The following is a 25,842-nucleotide window of genomic DNA, read 5'->3' as shown; positions in this document are numbered from 1 at the left end:
TTCCGATTGGTTGAAACGCGGTGGCGGCGGGAGGGGGCTCGCTTTGACAAGGACCATCCTCTTCCGCCGTCTGCTCCCCGCGCGTGCGCCGCACACGGATCCCGCTGCCGCTCGCTCCTCCCACTCCCCTCCTCCCCGCCCAAGCGATTGGTTGAGAAGATTCCCATCTTTATTTCTATTGGTTATTTTATGTGTCACTCAAGCGTGAGGCTATATGCCGCAGCCGCTGCTCCCTCGCCATTGGCAGGCTGGGCTGTCAGTCACACGGGACCGGATCGGCGCGGGAGGCGGTGCCGCCGCACGGCGCCGCGCGTTAAAGGGACAGGCGCCGGCGCAGCCTCTCAGCCAACATGGCGGCGGCGCCTCATCAGCGCACGGTGAGGCGAGGGGCGGTCCCGCACGGTGCTGCGCGCTGCCGGGGCCCTCTGAGGCGCTGCGGGGAGGCGGCCCCGGGGCGTTCGGCCGCGCTCCGGCCTGGCGGCAGCCGCGGTGAAGGAAGGGCGGGTGGCGCGGCAGCGGGCGGCGGTGCGGGGCCCGCCCCTGGGACAGCAAGCGCTGGCTTCCTCCTGCAGAGCCGCGGGGATGCAGCGTGTGGTTGTGCCCATGTGTGAGATGGAAACGTTACCTTCAGTTGGAGTGTACCTGTGTCCATAGCGGCGATGGGGGCGTGGAGAACAAGGGGGCCGGTCCCCCTGTTCACGTTTCTGTCAAGGTGCTGAGCGTGGAGAAGGAGCAGGAGCCGTGGCTGTGCTGGTGACATGAAGAAGCACAGGCTTGGCTGTGTTTGATGGGGTTTGTTCTGTTAATAGTTCTGTGCTCGCGTGACCAGCAGGTCAAAGGAGGTGATCCTGCCCCTCTGCTCTGCTCTTGTGAGACCTCACTTGGAGCACTGTGTGCAGTTCTGGTGTCCTCAACATAAGGAGCACATGGAGCTGTTGGAGCAAGTCCAGAGGAGGGCCACGAGGGTGATCTGGGGCTGGAGCACCTCCTGTATGAAGACAGGCTGAGAGAGTTGGGGCTGTTCAGCCTGGAGAAGAGCAGGCTGCGTGGTGACCTCAGAGCAGCCTTCCAGTATCTGAAGGGGGTCTATAAGGATGTTGGGGAGGGACTCTTCCTGAGGGACTGTAGTGGTAGGACAAGGGGTAATGGCTTCAAACTTAAACAGTGGAAGTTTAGATTAGATCTAAGGAAGAAGTTCTTTACAGTGAGGGTGGTGAGGCACTGGAATGGGTTGCCCAGGGAGGTTGTGAATGCTCCATCCCTGGCAGTGTTCAAGGCCAGGTTGGACAGAGCCTTGGGCGACATCGTCTAGTGTGAGGTGTCCCTGCCCATGGCAGGGGGTTGGAACTAGATGATCTTAAGGTGCTTTCCAACCCAAACCATTCTGTGATTCTATGACTGGAGATGGTGACCAGGGTGCAGCATGATGGTCTCATAAGGATTCGTTGTTTCGGGTCTCACCAGCTGCGTGGCAAGCACCCAGCTTGGTGCTCCCTGTTGTGTGTCTTCTCTTCAGCATGGTCCCGTGTTTGCACCTGTACCAGTGAGTGTGGCGACAGCGCTATTTGAGGACTTCTGTATCCTTCCCAAGTGGTATTTCTTGTGGCATACACAGAGGAGTATGTCAGAAAACTAGTTTTAGTCTTAAGAAGATAAATATCGGCTGTTTAATTTAGTTAGTGAATAAAACTTTTAAGGGGAGGGAACAAAACAAAGCAAAATTGCCCTGCTGAAGGCTTTTGGTAAGTGTTGGAAAAAAGGGGAAAAAAGCAAACTTTACACTTTCTGACCTTTGTAAATAGTTGCTTTCAATACATCTGGTGTGCTACAGCAGAAACTTAACAAAATACGGTATTGTGGCAACATGTTTCCCCCTTAGATGTAATGACTGGGTTTACGTTTTAGTGTCTGCTGCTAACTAGAGATCAGTTAAATGCAGAGCACTCCTGAGTCAGCCCCTATCAGGGAGGCACAGGCAGCACCGAAGCTGGCCTCTGGGCGATAGGGGCTGTCCTTGCTTCCCCACTATCCCTGCAGTAACACAGTACTGAGCAACGAGGGCAGGCTGCTAACTGAGGTTGTGCCTCCAAAATGGCTATTTAAAGTTTTAATAACGATGTACTTGGATATTCGTGCTCTGTGAACTGGATACTTGGTTATTCTGGGGTGTTTTTCCCAGTTCCTGTGTAATTTTCCCCCGTTCCTGCCCCCTTTTTTAATTTCTCTTTTTTAACCAAGTGTGAGCACTACTCTGTCACTTAAGGCATTAACAAGCATGTTTTTCCTGTTGTTGTTTTGTTTCTGCTCTGAGCCCCCATATGAGAATGTGCAATAGCACCCACTCTAATTTAATCCTTTTTCCCAGTGCTGAAGGTGCCAACTTGGTGCCCTCGTGCCTTCTTGCTACAGTTACTGCTCAAGAGGCTTCCTGCATTTTTCTGCCCCTTTGGCTCTACAGTTTGTTTATAAATAACTGTAATTTTTACTGTCCATGGATCTAGTCACATTGTAGATGATAACGATTTCTCCTTATTGAAACATCAACTCTTCTGGATAGCTTTTCCATGGTGTGCTGTATTTCTTTACTGAGTCAGAGAAGGTAGCAGTGTCCTGGTGGGTCATTTTTACCACCTGCACAAGTTGCTTGGTTCGAGAAGCATCCATCTGCCCCAAGCTGCTCATTCTTTCTTGAATGATATAAGGTTTTGGTTTTTTCCCCTCCACCGTGTTTAGTTTAGTCTTTGGGAGCTTGGTGAGGCCACCATGTCCTACTGGTGTTAGCTATTGCTGCTCTGTGGTTTTAATGCTCCCTTCTGCATGCTTGAGTAGGCAGGTGACACTCAATGGTAGCAGCAATGAATTTTGGAAGGTCATGTCTTCAGACCTGTAAAGATTCAATGTGCTCAGCTCACTTTACCTAGCACTGGTGCACTTAGCTCCTGTGGGACTGCTGAGCTCCTTTGGTTACTATTCTGAGGCTTTAGTGTGGCTTAAGGAAGGAAAGACTATAGGGAGTACCCAGAAAGAGGGATTTAGTCAGCAAATGTGGCCTAGGTGTTTCAGAACAAATAGAGTTCCCTGGTTTTCATATGGTGCTGTTTGGTTTTTCTACATTTCAGGATTTTCCTGAGCATCCCAGCATGGTGCTCCCCAGGAGAGTTTCCAGGAGCAGAAACAGACTTCAGTAATTTTTAATGAGTTGAGAGAAATCGAGGAGAAGAACAGGGAGTTGGTGTGATGTTCGAGTCTGAGATCTGTGCTGGGAAACTGCCAGATGCTGTCTTATAAACTTTCTCAGATTTTTCACTGGGGTTATTTAGAAGTCACTATTTGTGAAACAGAATATAAATCTGCCTTTTACTTAAACGGGAAATATACCTGGTAGCAAGTGGTTATTTAGACTGAGGAGAAGAATGTTTGTGTATAAACCAGACTACATTTCAGCACAATTTTTGCAGTATTTATGTCAAGCAGATATCTCTAACAACTAGTACACTGTTCAAATCGGTGCCTGTTCACTGCATCCAGGTGAAATCTAGAAGTCCTGCAACTAGTGGAAAGCCTGTGTTTGTTTTGCTTTGGGTAACTTGATGCTCAGATAAAACCAAACAACTCCTGAAGTTTGGATTTTCTATGTAGTTATTTTTTAATTGACAGGCAGGATTTTACAGGTGAAACATAAAGACGTGGAGGAAAGCTGTGGTGCTGGCAGCACTACTTTCATTTCAGACTGATTCCCCTTTTCTCTGTTTCATGGGATACCTTTGGTGTGGATCAATAGCAGAGAGTATATTGATATTTGAATCAATAGTCACTATCATTTGGATTGCTGAGGCTTATGTTGCTGCTGTTACTCTAATGCTTTTTGAATGAAGGACTGTGTTTTGCTCAGTTCATTTTTACGTTGTTATTTGGTCTTTTATGCTGTGTTCATCAGTTCAGCATTGAGTCATAGAATCACAGAATGGTTTGGGTTGGAAAGGACCTTAAGATCATCCAGTTCCAACCCCCCTGCCATGGCCAGGGTCACCTCACACTAGACCATGTCACCCAAGGCTCTGTCCAACCTGGCCTTGAACACTGCCAGGGATGGAGCATCCACAGCTGCCTTGGGCAACCTGTTCTGGTACCTCACCACCCTCACAGTAAAGAGCTTCTTCCTTATATCTGAGGAATATATGAAATTCCTCATCCTCAACTTCCCCTGTTTAAGTTTAAACCTTGTCCTATCACTACAGTCCCTGATGAAGAGTCCCTCTCCAGCATCCTTCTAACACTGATGGTATTTTTGCAGGAGTGAGGTTTAGGTCTTACTGTTAGCACCTCACAGGCTTTCCTTTGGTTTTAAATCCACATATTCTAAGTAGAGCAATGTGGCTGCTGAGCGTAAACCAGTGCGTTCCAAAACCTGTTATTAATATATTCTTAATTAGGGATTAGTGTTTTAATTGGCTTTCTGTGGTAGCAAAAGTTCTTGCACAAATGCAGTTATTCCAAGAAAAGCAAAAATATGTTGTGTAGGAAAATGTTATAAACACAACCCAAAAAGCATTCATAGAACTGTGCTTAGAAACAGTGATTGGCACATTCAGAGTACTTAAGGTCTGAGTTCTCTTGCCCACAATGAATCACTTAATTTATAACAGGAAATCAGCTTTGTGAAGGCTTTAAATAACTTAGAAATTTTCTTAATTCTTCCCCCTGTATTACTTTTCTTCCTCATAACATATTTGGGGCTGTTGTTTAATTTCCTATGAGATAGTTACATGAATATTTATGTATTTTAACTTAGGTCACAATATGCTCCCACTAATTTGTATTTGCAAAAGCTTAAGGAAACCCCACCAAGATCAGCAAGTGCTCAGTTGGCATGTTAGTGAAGTGAAGGCATTGTGTGTAGGAGCATTGCATCTGCCTGCAGCTCGCTTCTCTCTTAGGTTACCTTCAAATCCTGTTACCACGATGTTTAGTGGTGGGTACATTGAGAGAAATCACTCTTGCACGATAAAAATAAGCATTCGTATTTTATTTAATTCATATACACAGATCAGAAAGCTTAGGCCAGGAAGCCAGGTTTGGGTTCAACCATAAAAGCAGTATGTGAAGTGCTGTGGTCCTTTTGTTTACAAGAGCCTTGTTAGAAACATCCAAAACACAGTAAGGGTTTGGAGATTTGGTGTAGACCACTGAGAAGTGTGTGGTCTCTATGACTGTGTTTTTGAGAACAGGCTCAAGCTGATTTAACAGCACATGGCTGCTCAGAGACAGAGGCACCTTCCTGGCTGTGGTCTGCTGCTGCTTTTCTTATGCTGATACCACTAATCATGGGTAGCATAAAGTCATCCAGATGCATCTGCTGGGGAGGTTCAGGCTATGCATGGAAGGATAGGAAAGATGAATGGAAGGCAGTGGAAAAGAGGGGTTGGAACTACGCAGCTGGGAGGGTGAGGTGAGGAGAGAGCATGTCCTCTGCCCCAGCCACAGGCAGCAAGCTGTTAAGCTAGATGGGTGGATGTAGAACTATGGTGTGGTCCTGGGTGTGCTTATCAGCTTTGGCCACCTTAGTACAGTGTCTTGTGTGCAGTAAGTGTAACCTGTAGTTAAGGAGGTGGCTATTTTCCAACTGACTGTGTATTACCTTCTCATAATAAGCAAGAGACAGTATAAGTAAGTAGAAAACAAGTGGAAATCAGAAACTAGCATGGAAAACACATTTTCTTCCTGATACTATTTTTAGTGGAGGGGAGTTGGATGTAAAAATGACACAGCCTGAGGCTGTAGGGAAGGAAATACAGCTTTTGAGGCATGAGTCCCCTGCAGCAATACTTCTGCACATCATCTAATCGGATTCTACTTTTTTGTTGTTGTGACACAGAAACAAATGTGCTGAGTAACAGCTTTGTTTTGTTTTCCAGGATGATCTGCGTGAAACCCGTAACTCTGTGTCAGCCACAGATGGGCTCTCGGCAACTTCATTTATAGAATACCCAAAGCACAAGCCATTTATTAATTCAGATCTGCTGCGCTCCCCACGGAAACCAGTCATTCCATATCCTGAAAGCAACAGCAGAGGTAATAGTTCAGCAAAAATGTTTTCCTACCTGTTTCCAAATCATGTGGTGAAATAGTGTGCCCATATCTACAAAGGTTGCAGTCTTTTATCCTTTTATCACTTCCCGGTGGTGTGCAGGTCACCTGTTTTGTAGGCCCTTTGTGCTTCTTTTTGAAGAATACCCGATGAAAAAGGTCATGTTAGGGCTGGAGAAAGATGTTCCTTTTCAGTAGAGAGCTGTATAGTTGGCCAGGTAGTTTGTGAAATAGTCCTGGCGTGTTTTCTTTGTCCCTTCTTCAGCCTTCCTCTCCCGAGATCACAGCTGAGTTTGAAATAAGGAAACGTTAGTCCCCACAATGGTTTGGAGCACAGGAAGAGGCTTGGCCCCGTTGAAATGGGAAGGCTTGTGATGGACAAAGGATGTGGCGAGAATATTTATGATGTTAGCGAAGACTTGGGAGATACAGAAAGGAGTTCAGTGTAGAGCTGAGGGCTCACAACACCAAAAAAGAAAGTGATCTTGTTCCCACTTGCTGTTCCTTGTTTCTAGGCTTCACCTTCTCTTTCCTTTCCCACTCTGCTCCTGATATTCATCTCTTTGTTTTGCCTGATCTGACATGAACAAAACCATTCTAGGTTAGTTTTCTGCAGTTCGAGTGAATTGGCTTGTCATGCAGCGAGGCATCCTCCAGAGCTGCCCGGGGTAAGGCCAGGAAGCAGCATGGAAAGTTGGGAGGATAGAGCAGGACCAATCCTTTGGTGTGAGCTGTTTGGCTCAGGATCATTGCAAAAATAGTGCTTTTGGGACTGGAGTTGCATGGAGGCTGAAGGGTGTGAGGAACTTGATATTTTTATCCTTATAAGAAAAAATATGAGAAAGAATCATGGAATGGTTTGGGTTGGAAAGGACCTTAAGATCATCCAGTTCCAACCCCCTGCCATGGGCAGGGACACCTCACACTAGACCATGTTGCTCAAGGCTCTGTCCAGCCTGGCCTTGGACACTGCCAGGCATGAAGCATTTACCGCTTCTTTGTACAACCCATTCCAGCGCCTCACCACCCTCACAGTAAAGAACTTCTTCCTTAGATCTAACCTGAACTTCCCCTGTTTAAGTTTAAGCCCATCACCCCTGGTCCTACCACTACAGTCCCTGATGAAGAGTCCCTGCCCAGCATCCTTGTAGGTCCCCTTCAGATACTGGAAGGCTGCTCTGAGGTACCCACCGATAAAAAAATCATATTGAAAAATCCTGAAATTCAGTATACTAATTTCTGCTTATTTTGGTTATATTTCTTTGTGTTGTGTGTGTGTCTCAGCATGCATTACTTGATTTTAATACTCTAAGGATGACTGAATGTTACTTGGCATCCTGTTGGGTTTCTCTTTTATCCATTGCTTGAATTGCTTCATTGCTGTGTTTTGTTAGTCGTTATGGTAAATACACAGAGATTTCAGTTTAGCTCTAAGTGTGATAGTAACAAAGCTTTTTATAGTTTCAGCTATGCCCATTTCAACTGAATCCTGATAACAGTAATATAGATAAAGAATAGGGTAAAGTTGGTGACTGATTTTGCCAACAGGGCCAAGTTACCTGTAACTTTCCCCTTAACTGACTGCTGTCACCCATTTATTACTTAGCAGGTGCCTTAAAGCAGGTAGTCTATTGATGTGATACCCTAAGGTGCTGTTCTGCATTTCAAGATTTGATGAGGTTTTATTCTGGAAAACTCATTCTGATAATTATTTTTCCTTTATTTTTTCAATCTGATGCTCAAACAAACCCACACTCCCAGCTTTAATTGTGTTCACCTGTTCTGTAATACAGGTGAAATCTTTTCTCAAGTGGGTTTAAGCACAAAGGAGTGAGCTAATGTGACCTTGCAGGTTAGTCTGCTATGTGAGCTGTCTATACAGATGTTCCTGTGTTTCACTTTACCAGAGCTGTGTAGGGGAAAGGGCTTATGGTTATGGTTCCTTTGCAGGGTTAAACAATACAGCTAAGAGACGTAATACATCAGATTACCAGCAGATGGTCTAATTGCAGGGTGATGTCAGCTTTATTACAACTGCTTTTCTTTTTGTGGTGGTGAATATATGAAGGTTTCGGTGCTAAAGCAGGGAATGGCACAGAAAGAGGAGAAGTTGTTCAGCACAAAGGAGATGCATGTCTTGAGGAGGAGGGGAACACAAGTGAAGAAACAGAATCAAAAAAGAGCTGCCACGTAGAGAAATAAACATTTTTATAGCCTTTCTGATAGGTAACCTTTAGTGTGCCCTGTGTTTATTCATAGGAACATGGTGTTTGTGTATTTGTTGTGCTAGTTTGCATTTTAGCTATTTAGTTGTGACCTTTCATTTCCTTTTGATGAAGTCAGAAGCTGCACTATTTGCACTGAATCTACAGGATATTTACATGCCTTGTTCTGGGAAATGGATAAGTCCCAAATGTTACAGATGAAAGTGAGCACCAAGGACATCTATTAGTTTGAGACTAGTTTTAATATCAGTTCTGGTTTAAAGGGAAGCAATTCCTGGAATGAGTCTTGGATGATGGTAAGGAACATTCTGACTTTCTTACATAACATGCTTTTATAAACGGGTTTCAAGTTCAATGTTCTCTTGAAGAGGTGATTTAATGGCCTCTAACAAAAGGTACTTGTTCAATTACAGCAATATTTTCTGCCCTGAAGAATCTCCAGGAAAAAATCCATCGGCTGGAGTTGGAACGGCTTCAGGCGGAGGAGAATGTGAAACACCTCAGCAGGGAAACAGCAGACTACAAGAAAGTCCTGAGTGAACAAATGCAACACAAAGAGCATGACAGGACTGAAGTGACAAAGAAAAACCAAGGTTGTTTGCGAACTTTACATAGATGTGGATGAAACTTGATGTTTATCACTGCATAAAAACTATATTAATTTACTTTGTTCAGCATCTTTTACTTGGCAGCGACTCATGGAGTTACGAAGCAATCATTTGAAAAGCATGCTTTGTTTTAGGGATTTGCATGCATACAGCAGTTCATTAGGCTTAATCTGTGAGTTTCTTTAGGTGGTGCTTTTCTTGTGGGTTTTGGAACTGTTCTGAAAACAGGGGGGAAAAAGAAATAAATCCCAGGAACAGGCAGTGCATGATTCACTTTTCTGCCTTCTGTTACCTTCAGAACTGGCTTCTCAGCTGGCAGCTGCTGAGTCTCGGTGCAGCCTTCTAGAGAAACAGCTAGTCTACATGAGGAAGATGATCCAGCATGCAGAAAATGAGAAGTCGCATCTCTTGGAGAAACAGGTGTGTTTTCAAATTAAGTTATAAAAATCATGAACTAACGTCATGATTTTTCATAGTTACTGTGATTTTAGTATCAGTGTGGATGTCTCTTTCAGCTGGCCTTTATATAGTTAGGTGTGGGTAATGTCCCTACTTTAAATTTTCCAGTCTTAGCAGGACCCTGGTATTTTCTGTCTTTGTGCACCTATCTCTAAGGCAGAATCCAGCTCTGATACTAGGAAGAACTCTTCGCTTCTGCATGATTGGCTTATTACAGTAGCTCATCCTCATCCCTCAGTGTTAAACACATGTGCCACTGGGGAAAAACCTCCCTTTTGTGTTTACACTCTTCAGATCTGTGGGGGTATTCTTTACTAGTACTACTTTTGCTAAAGTGGGGCTGAAATCTTCATTCTGTAGAAATAATAGTAAAATCTCTATTTCCTCACTACCAGTGACTGTGGGAGTTGGCCCATACCTAAAATGAGCTTGAATTTTGTTTTATAGGAGCATGGATCATCTGTTCATTGGTCTCTATGGCTGTCCTATTTTAGTATTAAATATTCATTAAAGGGGAAAAAAAATAAGCAAGCTATCTCTAATAGCTGAGCCATGGGGGGGGTTACCACATTGGGTTCAGAGGGAGGAGAGGCTCTGCAGAGTTCCCTCATCTAAATCTGGTTGAGTGTCAGCTTCCCAAAATGGGTGGACCAGTGATGCAGTTTGCTCCCTGATCACAGCACTGTTGAAATTGCACAGAGGAGGCAGTAGTTCCTTTGGACTGTTTATGGGCTTCCTTTGTGCTGCAGGCACAAGGCTTACTGCAGATGGTTTTGTTTTATTGTGCTTATAATTGTTTTCCTTTTCTCCCTTCAGGGTTCGTTGGAGAGAGATCGGCTTCTTGATCAATCACACGTTCAGTCTAAATTGGAAAAGCTGGATATGCTGGAAAAAGAGTACAGCAGACTTACTAAGATGCAGTCCATAGCAGAGGTCTGTCATTTGTATTGGTTACTACAGATTTAGCTTGTTTGTTGCAGCCAGCACTTCATAGCTATGTCAGTGACAGAGCTGAGCAAACCTTTGTGCTGCACACAAAGATGGCAACTAAACATCTCTTTAAAGCTGAATTGTTGTGAAAACTTGAAGTTCCTAAGGAAAGCCTGCATGGGCAGGTAGGCTTTAGGTCACTACACACTACAAGAGTTAAGTTCTGTTGAGCGTTGAAGGTATTCCTCTGTTCAGCCTTTGTTAAGTCTTGAGGTATTCCTCTTTTGTGGTTAGTTGGTGTCTAGGCATGTAGGGCTATGGGCATTCCTAAGCACTCAACTTCTGAGTTGCCTTGCATGATACTGAATGCTAGTGGTTATAGTCTGCTCTGACCCAGATTTGACTTGACTTGTGGGGGTTTGGTGTGTTTGCGTTTTAGCCACTTGTCCTCCTTCTTAAACACAATTATTACATGTTATTTTGTGTCCAGAATTCAGGAGCTGGGCATTTCTAGGCATTTCTAGGCATCTAGCACTGGCTGGCAGGGGGTTGGAACCAGTCTGCCTTCTCAGGATTGCTTGTGAATCAGTAGCTTGTACAAGTTCAACATGACTGTGTTTGGTCATATTATTCTGTGGTGCGTTGACCCTGGCTGCACACCAGGTGCCCACCAGACTGCTCTGTCACTGCACTCCTCAGCTGGACAGGGGAGAGAAAATACAACAAAAGGCTTGTAGGTCGAGATAAGGACAGAGAGAGATCACTCACCAATTACTGACGTGGGCAAAACAGATTCAACTCAGGGAAACTTAATTTATCACCAATCAAATCAGAGTAGGATAATGAGAAATAAAAACTAAATCTTGAAGTACCTTTTCCTCACCCCTCTCTTCTTTCCCCACTCAACTTCACTCCTGATTTCTCTACCTCCTCCCCCCAGCAGCACAGGGGGAAAAGGAATGGAGGTTGTGGTCAGCTCACCACATGTTGTCTCTGCTGCTCCTTCCTCCTCAAGGGAGGACTCCTCACACTCTTCCTCTGCTGCAGCGTGGGGTCCCTCCCACAGGAGGGACAGTGTGTCCCTTCCATGGGGTGCATCCTTCAGGAACAGACTTGCTCCAGTGTGGGTCCCCCACGAGGTCACAAGTCCTGCAGCAAACCTGCTCCAGGGTAGGCTTCCCACAGGGTCACAGCCTCCTTTGGGCATCCCCCTGCTCCAGCATGGGGTCCTCCCAGGCTGCAGGTGGATATCTGCTCCTCCATGGACCTCTATGGGCTGCAGGTGGATGTCTGCTCCGCCATGGCTGCAGGGGCACAGCCTGCCTCACCACAGGCTGAGAGGAGCCTCTCATGTCTGGAGCACCTCTTCCCCTCCTTCTGCACTGACCCTGGTGTCTGCAGGGCTGTTGCTCTCACGTATTCTCATTCCTCTCTCTGGATGCTGTTGCTCTTGCACAGTAACCTTTTCCCCTTCTTAATTATGCTATCCCAGAGGTGCTACCACTGTCACTGATGGGCTCAGCCTTGGCCAGTGGTGGGTAAGTCTTGGATCTGGCTGGTGTTGGCTCTATCAGACATGGGGAAGGGTTCTTGCAGCTTCTCACATAAGCCACTCCTGTGGCCTTCCCGCCTCCACCACCTCCAACCTTGCCAGGCAAAGCCAATACATCTTTCTGTGTACCATCTGTGGTGTTGGCTTCTGAAGCCTGGCCCACGTACCTCTTTCTGCTGCTGTAGAGAGACTGCAAGACTCCCAAGCCTGGGACCTACACAGGGCTTAACCAGGGAGAGGCTTCTGTCCACAAGTTTCTTCCCTGCCCTGCGAAAGGAGCAGATAGTACATGATTAGATAGTGGTATATCAGAACCATGGGCTTGCTGCCCTGCACACCAGCCAGATGCTGAAGTAGATGGTGTTTTTCCAGATGTTTGACAGTGAATCTTTAGCTAGTTGGTTTGCCGCAGGACACGTAGATGCTACAACTATTTCTTGCAAGTCTCTGACCCGAGGCAGCTGCAACAAGCTGTTTAAGATCTTGACACCCCGTTGTGGTGAGCTGCAGTTGTAGTACAAGTGGCATTGTTTGCTTGGGCCAAAGTCTCGCAGAAATGAGTGTCTCTAGGGTTTTGTTCACTGGAAGAAGCAGTGGGTTCCTCCAGGGTCAGTGTTGAAATAACTGGCTCAGCAACTGGAATTTCTTTCTAAAGAGCTTTTGCCAAGTTTTTTGGCTGGTAGCAGCTGGAGTTTGGTGGGGCTGGATGGTTTGTCATCTTGTGCCTGGGCTGGTGAAAACCATTTCAGCCTAACAACTCTTTTCTGGATCAAACTAGATGTCTTTGATTCTTTGATAACTTTAGGAATTCGTGGCTGTTACAGTTAAATCTGATTTAGTGGAATTTCGTATTCAATTCACACAATTTTGAAGCAATTCTAGGAACTGAGAGATGTGGGTTTAGCTGTGACTAAAGGTCATTTTCTTTGATCATTATGCTGTCTTGAGCACTGTCTGATTGATAGGTTTGTGCTTACAGGCTGTATTCCTGTATGAACATCCATGTGCTGAGTGTTACCTTATAATCCCAAAGGAGGGACTGTACACTCTACTCAAAACAGTTGCATCTGTTCCCTCTTTGATCTCTGCTGTGGTGGCGGCAAGACCACAGGAACATTTCCAAGTTGAATTTGAAGGAAGAAACAGATAAGAAAGACTATTTCTATACATGGTGTGCTGAAATGGATGGGAGGTGGTGAGGTGGCTGCACATGAGCAAGCAAGGATTTAACTGCCTCTGATTTCAAACACTCTGCCAGAGCACAGGTTGTATGTAGGTCTTATGAAGAGTAATCTCTGCGGAGCCACTACCTGGCCCTATAAGTATTACCTTCAAGCAGTTTGCCAATGGTACTATTGCCTGTGACAAGGAAGCATGTGAAGTACTCAATTGGAGCACTTGCCTCAAAAGCAGTTTCTAGTGTATGTTTATTGCAGCCATCGTTGTGCAGTGCAGTCTCTGGATAGCTGAATGAGGAGATCTGAACATGTCTATGTCTGAAGTCGGAATAAGGGAACAGGGTTGTTCCCTAAAAGCACAATTTGGGCTCTGGTCTCGTATCTGGCCAGATGAGCAGAATTTGAATGTATGTGTAGGTGACACTTCTTGAAGAACTGTAGTTGGTAGTAATAGATCTCAATGCCAAAACCCCCTCACCATTCTGTGAACAACAGAAGTGATGAACCCTCACATCATGCTGTGGCTGTACACTACCTACATCATCCCATCTTCATAGAATCCCAGACTGGTTTGGGTTGAAGGGGCCTTAAAGCTCATCCAGTTCCAACCCCCTGCCACGGGCAGGGACACCTTCCACTAGAGCAGGTTGCTCCAAGCCCCGTTCAACCTGGCCTTGAACACTGCCAGGGATGGGGCAGCCACAGCTTCTCTGGGCACCCTGTGCCAGCGCCTCAGCACCCTCACAGGGAAGAATTTGTTCCTAATATCTAATTTAAATCTCTCCTCTTTTCCGTTTAAAGCCATTCCCCTTTGTCCTGCCCCTACATGCCCTTGTATAAAGTCCCTCTCTTCAGACTTCAGTTAAAACAAATTTGTTTCGGTATTACCATCTTACAAATCCTGTCATGCTTAACGGGTTAAAGATCTTCATTAGACTGATCACATAGAAATCAGGAATTGTCCCACATACAGTAAAGGACAGAAGGTGATTTTAAATTACCTGGAATATACCTGATTTTTTTTGGGGGGGGGTGTGAGGGATTGGGAAGTGAAAAGTGTTCCTTCTGTCCAACAGAAAAAGTTGGTTACTTTATATATTGCCTTTGTCGTCAATGTTTTATCCAGGGTTTTGCCTTCGACACCTTTGTATAACAGCTGGTTACATTAATCTTGAAGTTAATGCTGAGATAAAGCAGAATTGAAATATTTACCAAGCCCAGTATAGTGAGTTTATTAACAAAGTATACAAAGAAGTATACAAATATAGCTGTTACTTTGAGTTGTGTGCTTCTCTGCCTTGAGTTTGATTAGGGGCTCTATGAATAATGGGTCTTTGCAGGACAAGAAGGGAAGTTGTTTTGTGCCCTGGAGCTTTGGATCATCTTTTCATTCCATTGTATAAAATCAGAAAGTTATTTGATAACTTTCACATTTGGGAGTTTAAGCGTATCCTGTTCAAACAAGGTTTTCATCTTGCTGGAGGGTTTACAAAGAAGCGTGTGCCTTTTCCTTAGCTCTTTGAAAGGGGCTTTCAAAAGAGTTCTTACATCTTTTTACTGTAAAAAGATTCACTCACTTCAGTTTTGCTTAAAGATATCTCAGGGGCATCATATAAAGTTTCCTCCTTCTTTATTAGAAGGTGGCTAGATGTTCCAAAATTCCTTTCTTCTAAGAGCTGAAGTTATAGATAACAAAAATACCATTAGTGATCTAAATAAAGCAAGCCTTCCCTCAGCTTATAATGATACCCGATAGACCTTTGTTAGCCCTTTTGTAGTATAAAATCTTTCAGTATAATGTACACAAATCAACCTATTTTCTAGATTTTTCTTTACAACTTGAAGAGAAAGACAGCCTTGTGTGTATTACTCTCCCTTGTAGGCAGTAACTTGCATTCAAATACCAGTTGTGGAAGTAAAAACAGAAAAATCAATGAAATTTAAGCCTAAGCACTTGATTGCTGTGGTTATGCCTGTACAGGTGAAACATCAGCCATCATTGTGATGCTGAAGTCTTCACTTAGCTTTAAGTTGTTAAGTTGAACTCATATACTTTTGCTCAAGCTCTTAGTATTGTAGGCTTCAGGGGGAAAAAAGAATTGTTTCATTAGTAATGCTATTATTTCTGTTCAACTTTGACCAGAAAAAAATGAAAGAGCTGGAACAGAAGCTTCAGGAGGAAGAACACGCGAGGAAGCTTGTTCAGGAAAAAGCAGCTGAGGTAAGCAGGAGGAAATCTCTTTTGTACTGGTGTGTGCTGCATTTAGCTCTTCCTTTCCAGCAGCTTTTCAAGTGACTTGCTGAAAGTGCCTCGCATAGACGGAGTGTTGAAAACCTTGGTTAGCTTTCTTGGTTTGGTTTGGGGGTTTTCTGTTTGTTTTTCCCTCCTGTCTCAGGTGCTGAATGTTCTGAAGTTCTTTGAGCTGTCTGGAAACCTTTTTCTAACAGCACCTGTGCATTAAAGCTTGATTTCTTCAATGAAAGAAGCTAGTTGGAAGAGGAGTAGAAGTGCAGCATAATTTGTAGTTGAGGATGTAAGAGTAACTTTGCTTTAAATAGATCAAGGTCAACAAGTGCGCTCCCTTGTTTGTAGTTGTAACTAGAAATATCGTAGAAGGAGGCAAAAAAAGAAGCAACATACTATTGGTTATGAGCCCATGAGGATGCTGGTCTTCTGCTAACGTTGAAGTGTTGTGTTCATTAGATATTCATTGTATACTGAAGAATATGTAGTAACCATGTTAGGGTCTAGCATTAATCTTTGCCAGGAGTTTGGGGAGGCTGGGAAGGGTGTCTCAAATTCATAGGATCCCAGACTGGTTTGTGTTGGAAGGGACCTCAAAGCTCCTCCAGTTCCAACCCCCTGCCACGGGCAGGGACACCTTCCACTAGAGCAGGTTGCTCCAAGCCCCTGTGTCCAACCTGGCCTTGAACACTGCCAGGGATGGGGCAGCCACAGCTTCTCTGGGCACCCTGTGCCAGCACCTCAGCACCCTCACAGGGAAGAATTTCTAATATCTAATCTCAGTCTCCCTCTGTCAGGTTAAAGCCATTCCCCCTTGTCCTGTCCCTACAAACCCTTGTAAAAAGTCCCTCTCCAGCTTTCTTGTAGGCCCCCTTAGGGTATCGGAGAGTAGGGGATGATTCCTAAAGCCATGCCATAGCTTCCTCTTGGAAGGAACAGTGAAGTGTGTAGAACTTACTGCTGACAGTGAGAATCCTGGCCTTGACTTTTCCCATAGATGGTTTGTTTGGTTTTGGGTGTTTCGGTGTGGGGTTTTTTTTGGGGGGGGAGGTTCTTTGGGTTTTGTTTTTGGGGTTTTCTTTTAACTGTCAAATTTAATAGAAGGATTCAGTCTATTAACTATATGCCACAGGATCAACTGAGCAGGATTGGGTGGCTTGACTTTCCTAATACTTTGTCAAGTGTAAAGCACAGCTGATGTTTTGGCACTTGCCTTCATGGGAGTAATGCAGTAAGATTAATTCTCTTAACTTATTAGGATTAGTCATGAGCAGTGCTACGAGAGGAAGTACTCTGTTTTAATTGTCCTTGAACTGCAACAGCATCCTAGAAACTTGCAGCTCCTGCTTTTAGAGAGCCTGTGTTTTAAATAATATTGTTTTGCAATTCTCAGCTTATTCTGTCTCTGATTATCTCGTAATGTCATTCTGTAACTCCTCTTATTTCCTCACTTCAGCTTCAGACAGGCCTGGAAACCAACAGACGACTGATTCAAGCAGCATCACCATTACTTTCTCCAAAAGCAAGAAAACCCAGGAAGAAAACGAAGCAGCCGGAGAAGGTAACATGGGGGGATAGAAGGGCAATTACTGAGGAGTTAAGTAAGGGGGTGTGCATGCAATCAGGATGTAGGTTGCCTTTTTTGTTACAAAACAAAGGGAAAATAGTTTGCTGTAGTGTCAACTTAATAAACGTTTCTCTCTCCTTTCTTTCCAGAAATGCTCTCTTGCAAGCCAGCTCACTGCACAGCCCCATTACAGACTGCGCCTGGGTGATGTGCCCTTTGTGGCTGGGAAGGTGAGCTGCTTAATCCCAAAGCTCAGGAATAACGCTCAGGAGCTGCAGCTCCTTCAGTGGCTTTGGCTTGGAGCGCTCCTGACACCCAGTGGTCAGATCGCTTAATGTTCTGTGCCTTCTCCAGTTTGTCTTCAAAAGGCTTGTTGAATATCAATAACTTGCTGAACTGGCACTTCCAAAAATGGGTCCTCTCTGCTGCTTGTCAAGCTGTTCTTGTTAGTGCATATTCATTCAAACAAAAAATGCATTCTTGGCTGCAGAAAAAGTCAGTTTTTCAATGTTCTCTGTTTTATCAAGCAGGTTGTTGACAGTGCCATTTAAAAGAAGTCTCTTTTACTTTTCCTTCCAGTCTACCAGCCCCAGTCATTCAGTTGGTGCCAACGTGCAACATGTCCTGCACCTGATGAAACAACACACGAAAGCTTTGTGTAACAGTCGGGTGGTAAATGATACTCCATTAGCAAAACCCATCAGTACCAGTCATCCTGCCAGCAAAAGCAGAAAGGCATCTCTGCCAAAGGACTCCTCTTCATCCCAGGAAGAGCTCTTAGAAGTGTTGCTGACTTTACAAGATGAATTTGGACAGATGAGTTTGTGAGTTGGGCGTATTCTCTGTTGCAGATGATGAATGTAGATGCTTCATATTTTTGCCTTTTGCTTTAAAGTTGGAAGCTTTTGCCTGAGAAAGGCATTAGTTTTAGGAAGTCTCTGGCATATCATCCCTTTGTTCTACTGGCTGTGGAGCCTGTCATTTCTCCTTGTACTTAGAGAGGTCTGGACTCCATACCTGTGCTTATATGCAGCAGTACTGAATTCGTAAGTGGTAGGAGAAGTGTTTGTGCCCCTGATGCAATACTAGGACAGCTTTACTAGTCATTTTGCTTGTCCTGGTTAACAGAACATGAATTGTTAGCCTGCTGCACAACTGCAGTAGATACAGCTCACACAATAGTAACTGAATGAGTGCTGAGATCGTGCCCTCAAGCAGTTGTTTGGTCATTTTGAATGTGTGATTTGAAGCTTGAAGCTACTTACATTACTGAGACTTCCCATTGCAGCAGCCTGCCACCAGGATGTGCTACTGTAATAATGCTGCTGACCAGCACAACTGTTGTTACTGGTTGGCCATGGCACGTTGAACGTGGCTGGCTGCTGGTGCTGGAGTGTCCTTGTGTTATTTCTGAACTGGGGTACAAGCATTAGAAGCCAAGGGGGTCTGACACAAGCTTTGTTCTATCTGAATTCCATGCTAGTGATCACCAGCAGCTGTCAAAGCTTGTCCAGGAAGCCCCAACCACTGCAGTGAGGGAAGAACTGGAGAGGGAACTTGAGGCACTGGTGGGAAAGATGGAAGCAAAGGCAGACCAAATCAGCAAAGTCCGGAGGCATCGGTTGCAGGTGAGTTCCTCTTGACTGTGTTCATGCTTCTGCAGAGCTGCTGTCTTAAGCTTTCTTATGTTATATCCTAATCTAGAAGCAATTGAATAAAGCAGAAATAACTACTGTAGAGCAGTAGTACCTAGCTCTAGCTTTGATGTCCCAAAGTTAGCCTGTTCATCTTTCCATCCCAGTATTTGTGCAGTATGTCTTACTGTGTCACCCATGTGCCCTCTCTTCATCCTGTCCTGGGCAGAGCTTTCCCATCTGTTCCTCCATTGCATTTTATGCTCCCCTCATCCCTTGAATCTTTTAACAGTTCTCCTTTGCTTGGAGTAAATGACCTATTTGTGTTTTGATTTGCACTTTATAAAACCTGAAGTATCTGTTTCAGTTTCAAAACAACTTTCAAATTGTTTTGAATAGCGTGGCCTGTTCATCCAAAGCTATAAAACCTGTCGATTCCTTATTTTCCCTAATTTTCATTCATTTTAGTGAATCTCTTAAGAGCTTAACCTCATGCGCTTCATCTGGTTAAGCTCATATGAACCAAGATTCACCTTCACTTGACGTAACTTAGGCACAAAATATGTACTGGGAGCACTGCTGCTGACATCCAGAATGGATGCGTGAAATGTTTTCAGTTAGAAGCATTACTCTCCTTTGATCTCTTAGGATCTTCAGAGGAGCTGTTGCAGAGAAACAGATGTGCAGGAGTAACAAGTCTGCATAGACTGAGGCTCCTCACTAGCTGTTGGTAAAAGGTTTAGGAGTTGGGATTTAGGAATATTGCCGCATGCTGTAAACTAGGGGGAGGGAGCTCAATAGCTGAGGAGAGGAGCTCGAGGAGCCACCACTTTTGCAGTTTGAGAGGATGAATGAGTCTGCACCTTAAACTGTGCAGTTCCCTGCTCAGGCTTGTGCCAGTTCAGTCTTCATTGCTGAATACTGAGTGTCACAAGCTGTGATCTCTTGTGCTGTGTGGATACCAGCCCCTCACCTCAGCACAGTTAGGGTATTCTTCTAAAGCTACATCTCTGACAGTGAGCAGCTATTAAAATCACTATGTATGTATATAGAAAAACTTGTTTTCTGTTTGGTTTGGTTTCGAAATCACTGGATGGCAGCAGGGACAAGTCAACTTTTTGTTGTATATAACCTTTTCTATTACATTCATAAAAGAGATGTTCCCCCATAATGAACGTTTTTTAAAGAGAGAACCTAGAGTTCAGAGAGAGACTGTAAGCTGAACACAGTTCTAAAGATGGGAATATAGCAATGCTGTGTAAGGAAAGTAAAGTACTGGAAGCATCCATCTGCTGAGCTGGGTGAGATAAGTAGTGGGATATTTCAGCTGTCTGGAAGAATTGCCCAACATAAACTGAAACAAGGTCACTGCTTAATGTTTTTCTTTGGGCTTCTCTTTCAGCTTGAGAGACTTAAGAGAGAGTGCAAGTCCAGAAAGCCTCCTGCTAAACAAGGAAAAGACAGGTTCCCTGTTAGTGAGGTTAAAGTAACAACTACAGTAACCACAAAAGGCAAGAATGCTGGTCCCATCAAAGTGAAACCTGGGGAGAAGAGTCGGAAGAACCTTCAGTTGCTGAGAGACATGCAGACCATACAGACTTCCCTACAGAAAGACGATATCAGCTGGGACTACTGACTGTTCTGCAGGAGAGGTTCTTGAACCATCCCTGTCAAACCTCCTCACATTCTGGATATAAAGCAGCTGCCTTTCTTGCTGTGTGAAAGAGACTACTGTATGCTAAGTGCACTTTTGAAACCCATAACTCTCCATCCCTGTGTTTGATGGAGAGTTATATATCAATCATAGTCTAGCTTAAATCACAATCCATTTTTAAGGTACCCAGCCACTGAATCTAACCATAGGTCTCCACCAGTTCCTTTCATGCCATGGTTCCAGCAGTCCCTCCACTTTCTTTCAGCACACCAAGCACTGCACGTTTATGTGGGATGGTGTATGAGAAATGCCAGTGTGACTTGACACTGTGATCGGACTGTGCAGTGAGAGGCTTCTCAAGATGCATCTTGTTGGGAATTGATGCTGCGACCCTGAGCCCTAAGGGCTTTTGCCAGCTCCAACTCTGAGTGTGGAAGGGGGAACAGGCAAACCCTTCCGAAGGTGTTCTATGGAGCTCTACTCAAAAAGCTTTCCTAGTTCCTGTTCTGCTGCGTTGCATTAGTCAGCATTAATGGCAATGGATGTCTGAGTACTCAGGAAAGGAGCAAAGTAACTTTCTGAATTATTTTACTTGATGATTGAATTCTTTTCACGTCTGAAGAGAGAAATTTTTCTACATGAATCCTTCTTTAGGGAAAAAGCTATAGGATAGGGGATAATATCCTGTCTCCTTGTTCACAGCTTTGGGTGGTAAAGGAGCAAGATAAACCACAAGTGTTTTAAACTGCAAGTGCCTCAATCATGCCATTCAGTCCTGGCATCTTGCTTTTAACCTGAACTATGTGCTTTGAGCTATCTACTCTGGTAGTGGTGCAAGTAGTTTTGCACTCTGACTTGCACAGCTGAGTGAATGTTATTTATTATGTTAATAATTTAAAGAATTTCCTATTAATGGAATGTAACAAGACCCAGGTTACCCATTTATACATTGGAGAAATAATAAAGCCAGCTTGCCTGTTGAATGAGTCGTGGGAAAGCTGCACTTCCCTCTACCTCAGTGTTTGCTGCAGCACTGTGCCCCACGCAGCGATGTGGCATCTCCCTGGTCAGGGTGGTGAGTATGAGCTGCTGCCAAGCTGCAGGTAAGGTGAGGGTCACAGTTCTCCACCTTTGGTTGTGGATGAACAGGCTGGGAGCTCTGCAGGGTCAATGCAGGCACAAGGGATTTGAGTGTTAATGACACAAGAAGGTTTTTGCTGTGAAGGGAGAAGTTGGCTGTTAACCAGGCCTGGAGCCATCCCCCTTGACTTCATTTATGCCAGAGACCTGGGCTCCGGGGCTGCTGGAGGAACCACTTGGAGAACAGCAGTTCATCCTCGAGGGTCTGAAAAAGCAGCAGCTGAAACTACACTCAGTTTTGCTTGGGAAGGACCCCTTGGGATCATCTTGCTCAGACATGGGTTAACTTCAACATGACCTCAGGCTGTCCTCATGCAGCTCCTCACTTATGCAGGGCTTTGGAGGTAGTTTGGACTCCATATGCCCAAGTTGGGATTACATCTACTAGGGCTGAGAGCATCAAGGAGAAGGCATTGCGTTGATCCCAAATCATCCCAGTGAATTTGGACTTCAAGTGAGTTACTTACTTACATATAAAAATAGGAATCTTTACAGAGCAGTCACTGTGCTAATGCACTGTCAAGATGCACTGTCAAACAATAAGATTATTTCTTATTGTGAAAGTATTTCTGTAATGAGCAGCTGAGCACTGTGTCCGTATTAGTACTGGGCTGCACAGGAGAAACTTGTCCAAAGCTGAGTTTTGTTTTCCTTTCACTCTGAATTGCAGAGTTTGCTCACGAGCATTGTGCAAGAGCATCTACAGCAGAGGGAGAAATATCTGGATTTGACAAACTAAACGTTCAGTGCTATTTTATTCATGTTTGCACATCCTCCACATCCTTTGGAGAACCACATAGTTAAAATCCAGAGCACAGGAACTTTACCCACTTATCAATTTTTATTAGTGTTAAGGAATCCAAACAGCCTCCATCAAGAAACAAAATATACACACAGAGTCAGTTAATACAGAATAATGTTCTGAACCATCTTCTGTAGTGATTGTACGTACAAGCATTCTGCCCTTTAACCTTACAACAACTCCAGGTCCTTCAGAAGGGCTTTTGTGTGGATTCTTTGCACCATTGAACAATAACACACATCCCAGGCCCCCCTCTAACAAATGCAGTGATCCGGACAGCCTGTGATTCCTCCTGGCAGAAGGTGGCTGTGGATTTCTCTGTAAGCACTGAGACACTGATTGCAGTAGAGCAGGTGGAAATGGAGACTGAAGGGGAGTGACTGTTTGTTACTGCCTCGGAAGGAACATGGCTTTTGAAAGGCTGTTTCTTACGTGTAAGTTGGTCTGTTCTTGTACTCCCTCAGAAAATACTTCCCTGGTGTGGAGGAGAAGCTGAGTGAAGCAACATGCTGATGGGTGTATTAAATGTGACCACAGCATGGGATCCTGTCGTGAAAGAGCCACACAGGAACCCAGACCAAGCAGTGCCCCTCAGCCTGGAGAAGAGAATGAGCCTGGAGTAAAGATCCTCACACACACACACACAACTTCCTTTGCTGTCAGCCCTATCTTCTACAACCTTGTACTTACCTGTTTGCAAGATCAGTGGGGCAGGCATGGTTTCACCTACTTAGTTTTTATCTCCACTTCTATAGTAAAATCTTGTATTAAAAATGAATTTGGACTTAAGTGTAATCAGGTGCCACTAACTCTTACGTATGCTATGAGGAAAGAGACTGAAACCTAGGGCTCAGAAACTGGCTGTTTGTTCTGAACAACCTTAAATAGCAGTTGCAATGCAGGCAGAAAGGCTTCTTTGGTTGATGCACAGTTGCTTCCATTAGTTAACAAAACACTGAAATAAAAGTACACCACTATGATCCTCCACAGAAGCATTAAAAGCACTAATTACGCTTACCCAAGCGGGATGAAATGACTGATCCCAGCAGCTCACGCATGCCCCTTGGTCTTCCACTACCTTTCCCCTGTGAGTCTGAGGCACTGGAGAACAGAGGAGCTGCAGAAACCCTGGGGGAGTCGTGCTCTGCTCCCCTCTCTCTCAGAGAGGGGCTGAAGTTGCATCCTGCACCCCCAGTGTAAACCGTAAGAGAGACTCTAAAGTTGCAGAGGTGGAAGTAAACTTTGTCCTACAAAGTGAAGTCCTGTAGGTTGCTCCTCTACCACCGTGTTCTACTGGTAGAAGCTGCCATTTCTTTAGATAAGGCATCATTTACATGGCTTCCTATGGTCCAGATCAAAGAGAAGGGAAAAGCAAGAAGGACGGTGATATGTTTCAGTGGCTGTTACTGCTTGTCTCTGTTGGCAAACGCTCTCCTGAACACTGCTGTGCACTAACAGTGGAGGGTTCCTCACTTCATGGCTGTTCTCTAGGCTCCAATAGTCAGAGCTGATAATTTCCTTTTAGCAAAGGGGAGAGTTCTCCCTCCCCAGTACTTTGTTCTAGTGCACAGCCTCTCTTCAAAGCCAAGTGATTTCCACATAAGTGAACAAAGACCGAGCTCTAGATTTCTTATAGGTGGCAAATGCAATGACCTCCTATTATAATCTAGCCACTGAGAAGGTTAATTGCATAGGGGGGCCTTGTTTGTTTCTTTTTGCTTAAGCTTCCTCGAGTGCTACAGTACTAATAAATTACCCTGGAGAGAAATAAATAAATAGGTTGGCATCTCCCAGACACCACGCTGCAAACCAGAGGGGCTCAGAAAAGCTGCCCCTGTGGTCCTGGGAAGGTACTTGGCACAAATAGTCCGTATCATACAACTGTCTGTACAGGAGCGACGCACTGCGCGGGAGAGCCGGCTCTCTCCGAGGATGAGGTGGAACGGTTGGTGATTTCTCTCTGCAGCTCCTCCACTTTCTTCTGCAGCTCGGCCCGCTTGGCAAGAAGCTCCTTGTAGCGATTGTGGACAGGTTCCTGCAGGAAAACGTGCAGCTGAGTGAGGATGCTCACAGGGCTGGGGCACCTCTGCTATGGAGACAGGCTGAGAGAGAGATGGGCTTGTTCAGCCTGGAGGAGAGAAGGTTCTGGGGAGACCTTAGAGCAGCTCCAGTACCAAAAAGGGGCTTATGAGAAAGATGGGGACAAACTTTTTAGCAGGGCATGTAGTGACAGGACAAGGAGGAATGTCTTTAATCTGGCAAAGGGGAGATTTAGGGTAGATATGAAGAAGAAATTCTTCCCTGTGAGGGTGCTGAGGCGCTGGCACAGGGTGCCCAGAGAAGCTGTGGCTGCCCCATCCCTGGCAGTGTTCAAGGGCAGGTTGGACACAGGGGCTTGGAGCAACCTGCTCTAGTGGAAGGTGTCCCTGCCCGTGGCAGGGGGCTGGAACTGGATGAGCTTTAAGGTCCCTTCCAACCCAAACCAGTCTGTGATCTCTATGGTTTTCCCCATATTCTCAGTGAGATTTTCCAACCTGCTGAGCATCTTCAGCTCCTGCAGACTTCAGGAGGCAGCAGCCTCCAGCTGCACACCCGCACCAGGCAGTGCTGCTGTTTCATTTGCTGGCATTTGCATTTAGGCTCTGGGGTTTAGATTTAAGCAGCAGCACTGTAAGTTTGTACATTACTCCTTGTGCTTCAAAGGTGCTGAGCTCCAAACCGACAGCATGAGTACTAGCAGAGAGGGAAATAAAAGTCAGATCCTCGGAGGAGACACACGTACCTGCGGTTTCATCCTGGGGTTCCAGCGGATGTAGTAGCCGACCCACAGCTCGAGGTGGCGCATGCTGGCCACGGGATACAGGACGTGGTTGGAGTAGCTCACGTACAAGGGGTTAGTAAAGTCTTCCAGTTGGCTGTTGATGTAAGACCAAAGCGATACTGTCTTTTTTGGAAGGCTCTGTAAGGGAAGGGGGTGGAGGAGGCTTTATTTCCCCTACAAATCCCAGCGTTTATCTATTAAGTACAACGGCATATATACATCTGCCTGTCATTAATACAGAGCCCCTTGCCTTTCTGGAGCTTAAAAAATAACCCTGTTCTTTTGATGTGGTCACTGTAGGCGAAGCACACGGAGGCAGGCAGAGGCACACACGCACCCTTGGCACGGAACACCCACCGGGAATTGCCATCGGCACAGCAACGGGACGCTGGCGTTGAGCTCTCACTGCTTTAGTTAAACTTCACTCTTTAAACTGCTCCTGGAGGACTTGCTCGAGTATTTAATTGCAAAGAAATAAAGAAAACATTTGACTTAGGCCCTGATCTAGTGGAATAATTAGGCCTGTGAATAGTCCCCATGAAACCAGTGTGGAACTGCTTTCTAGATTAAGTACTTCACTAGGCTGAGGCCTTAAAAAACCCAAACCTACGCAGCACGGGGGGTTTCTTCTCTGCAAATTACAATTACTCCAGCACTGTGCACTTCAGAGGAAGCAGGGACCCTGATTTCACTACAGTACAACAGTATATTCTTTAGATTGTTTTCACTTTTCAACTGATGTGCTATCAAATACAACCACATGAGGTTCAGGCAGTGCTGTCCTCAGTGTACCTCTGTGACGTTAGGCTCCAACCTTTTGGTGACAAAATGCATCTTTAGGTAGGTGAGATGGAAGGAGCGTCACTGCTTTTCCTCCTGATTCCAGACTGGGTCTGAATGTACACATCTACATGCTCCTCCCTTGGCAAACAAACCCGGA

The 25,842-nt window shown here is 45.1% G+C and overlaps 2 protein-coding genes across 5 annotated transcripts in view; one reads left to right on the top strand and one right to left on the bottom strand.

The window, feature by feature from the left end:
- Window positions 1-243: 243 nt before the first annotated feature.
- Window positions 244-25,513, top strand: CEP57 (centrosomal protein 57). Of its 3 annotated transcripts, none has more exons than XM_030475773.1 (11): window positions 244-377; window positions 5,916-6,072; window positions 8,726-8,905; window positions 9,219-9,340; window positions 10,196-10,312; window positions 15,183-15,260; window positions 16,741-16,845; window positions 17,001-17,081; window positions 17,431-17,675; window positions 18,335-18,479; window positions 25,203-25,513. In XM_030475773.1, the coding sequence occupies exons 1-11, from the start codon at window positions 351-353 to the stop codon at window positions 25,314-25,316; spliced, it is 1,371 nt and encodes a 456-aa protein (XP_030331633.1). In that variant the 5' UTR covers window positions 244-350; the 3' UTR covers window positions 25,317-25,513. The 3 variants fall into 3 exon arrangements, with proteins under 3 accessions (XP_030331633.1, XP_030331630.1, XP_030331632.1); XM_030475770.1 differs by lacking the exon at window positions 25,203-25,513 and adding an exon at window positions 19,888-21,233 and having other exon boundaries at window positions 245-377; XM_030475772.1 differs by lacking the exons at window positions 10,196-10,312; window positions 25,203-25,513 and adding an exon at window positions 19,888-21,233 and having other exon boundaries at window positions 245-377.
- MTMR2 (myotubularin related protein 2) overlaps window positions 22,098-25,842 on the bottom strand; it is a 61,089-nt gene continuing 57,344 nt past the window's right edge. For both annotated transcript variants that reach the window (XM_030475768.1, XM_030475769.1), the window contains exons 14-15: window positions 24,864-25,040; window positions 22,098-24,116 (exon numbers count right to left, since the gene is read on the bottom strand). In XM_030475768.1, coding sequence (XP_030331628.1) covers window positions 23,955-24,116; window positions 24,864-25,040 — 339 coding nt within the window. In that variant the 3' untranslated portion in view covers window positions 22,098-23,954. The remainder of the gene's footprint in view (window positions 24,117-24,863; window positions 25,041-25,842) is intronic.

This window comes from Strigops habroptila, chromosome 2 (assembly GCF_004027225.2).
Source record: "Strigops habroptila isolate Jane chromosome 2, bStrHab1.2.pri, whole genome shotgun sequence".
Taxonomy (NCBI): domain Eukaryota; kingdom Metazoa; phylum Chordata; class Aves; order Psittaciformes; family Psittacidae; genus Strigops; species Strigops habroptila.
This window is presented reverse-complemented; position numbering and strand designations above follow the sequence as displayed.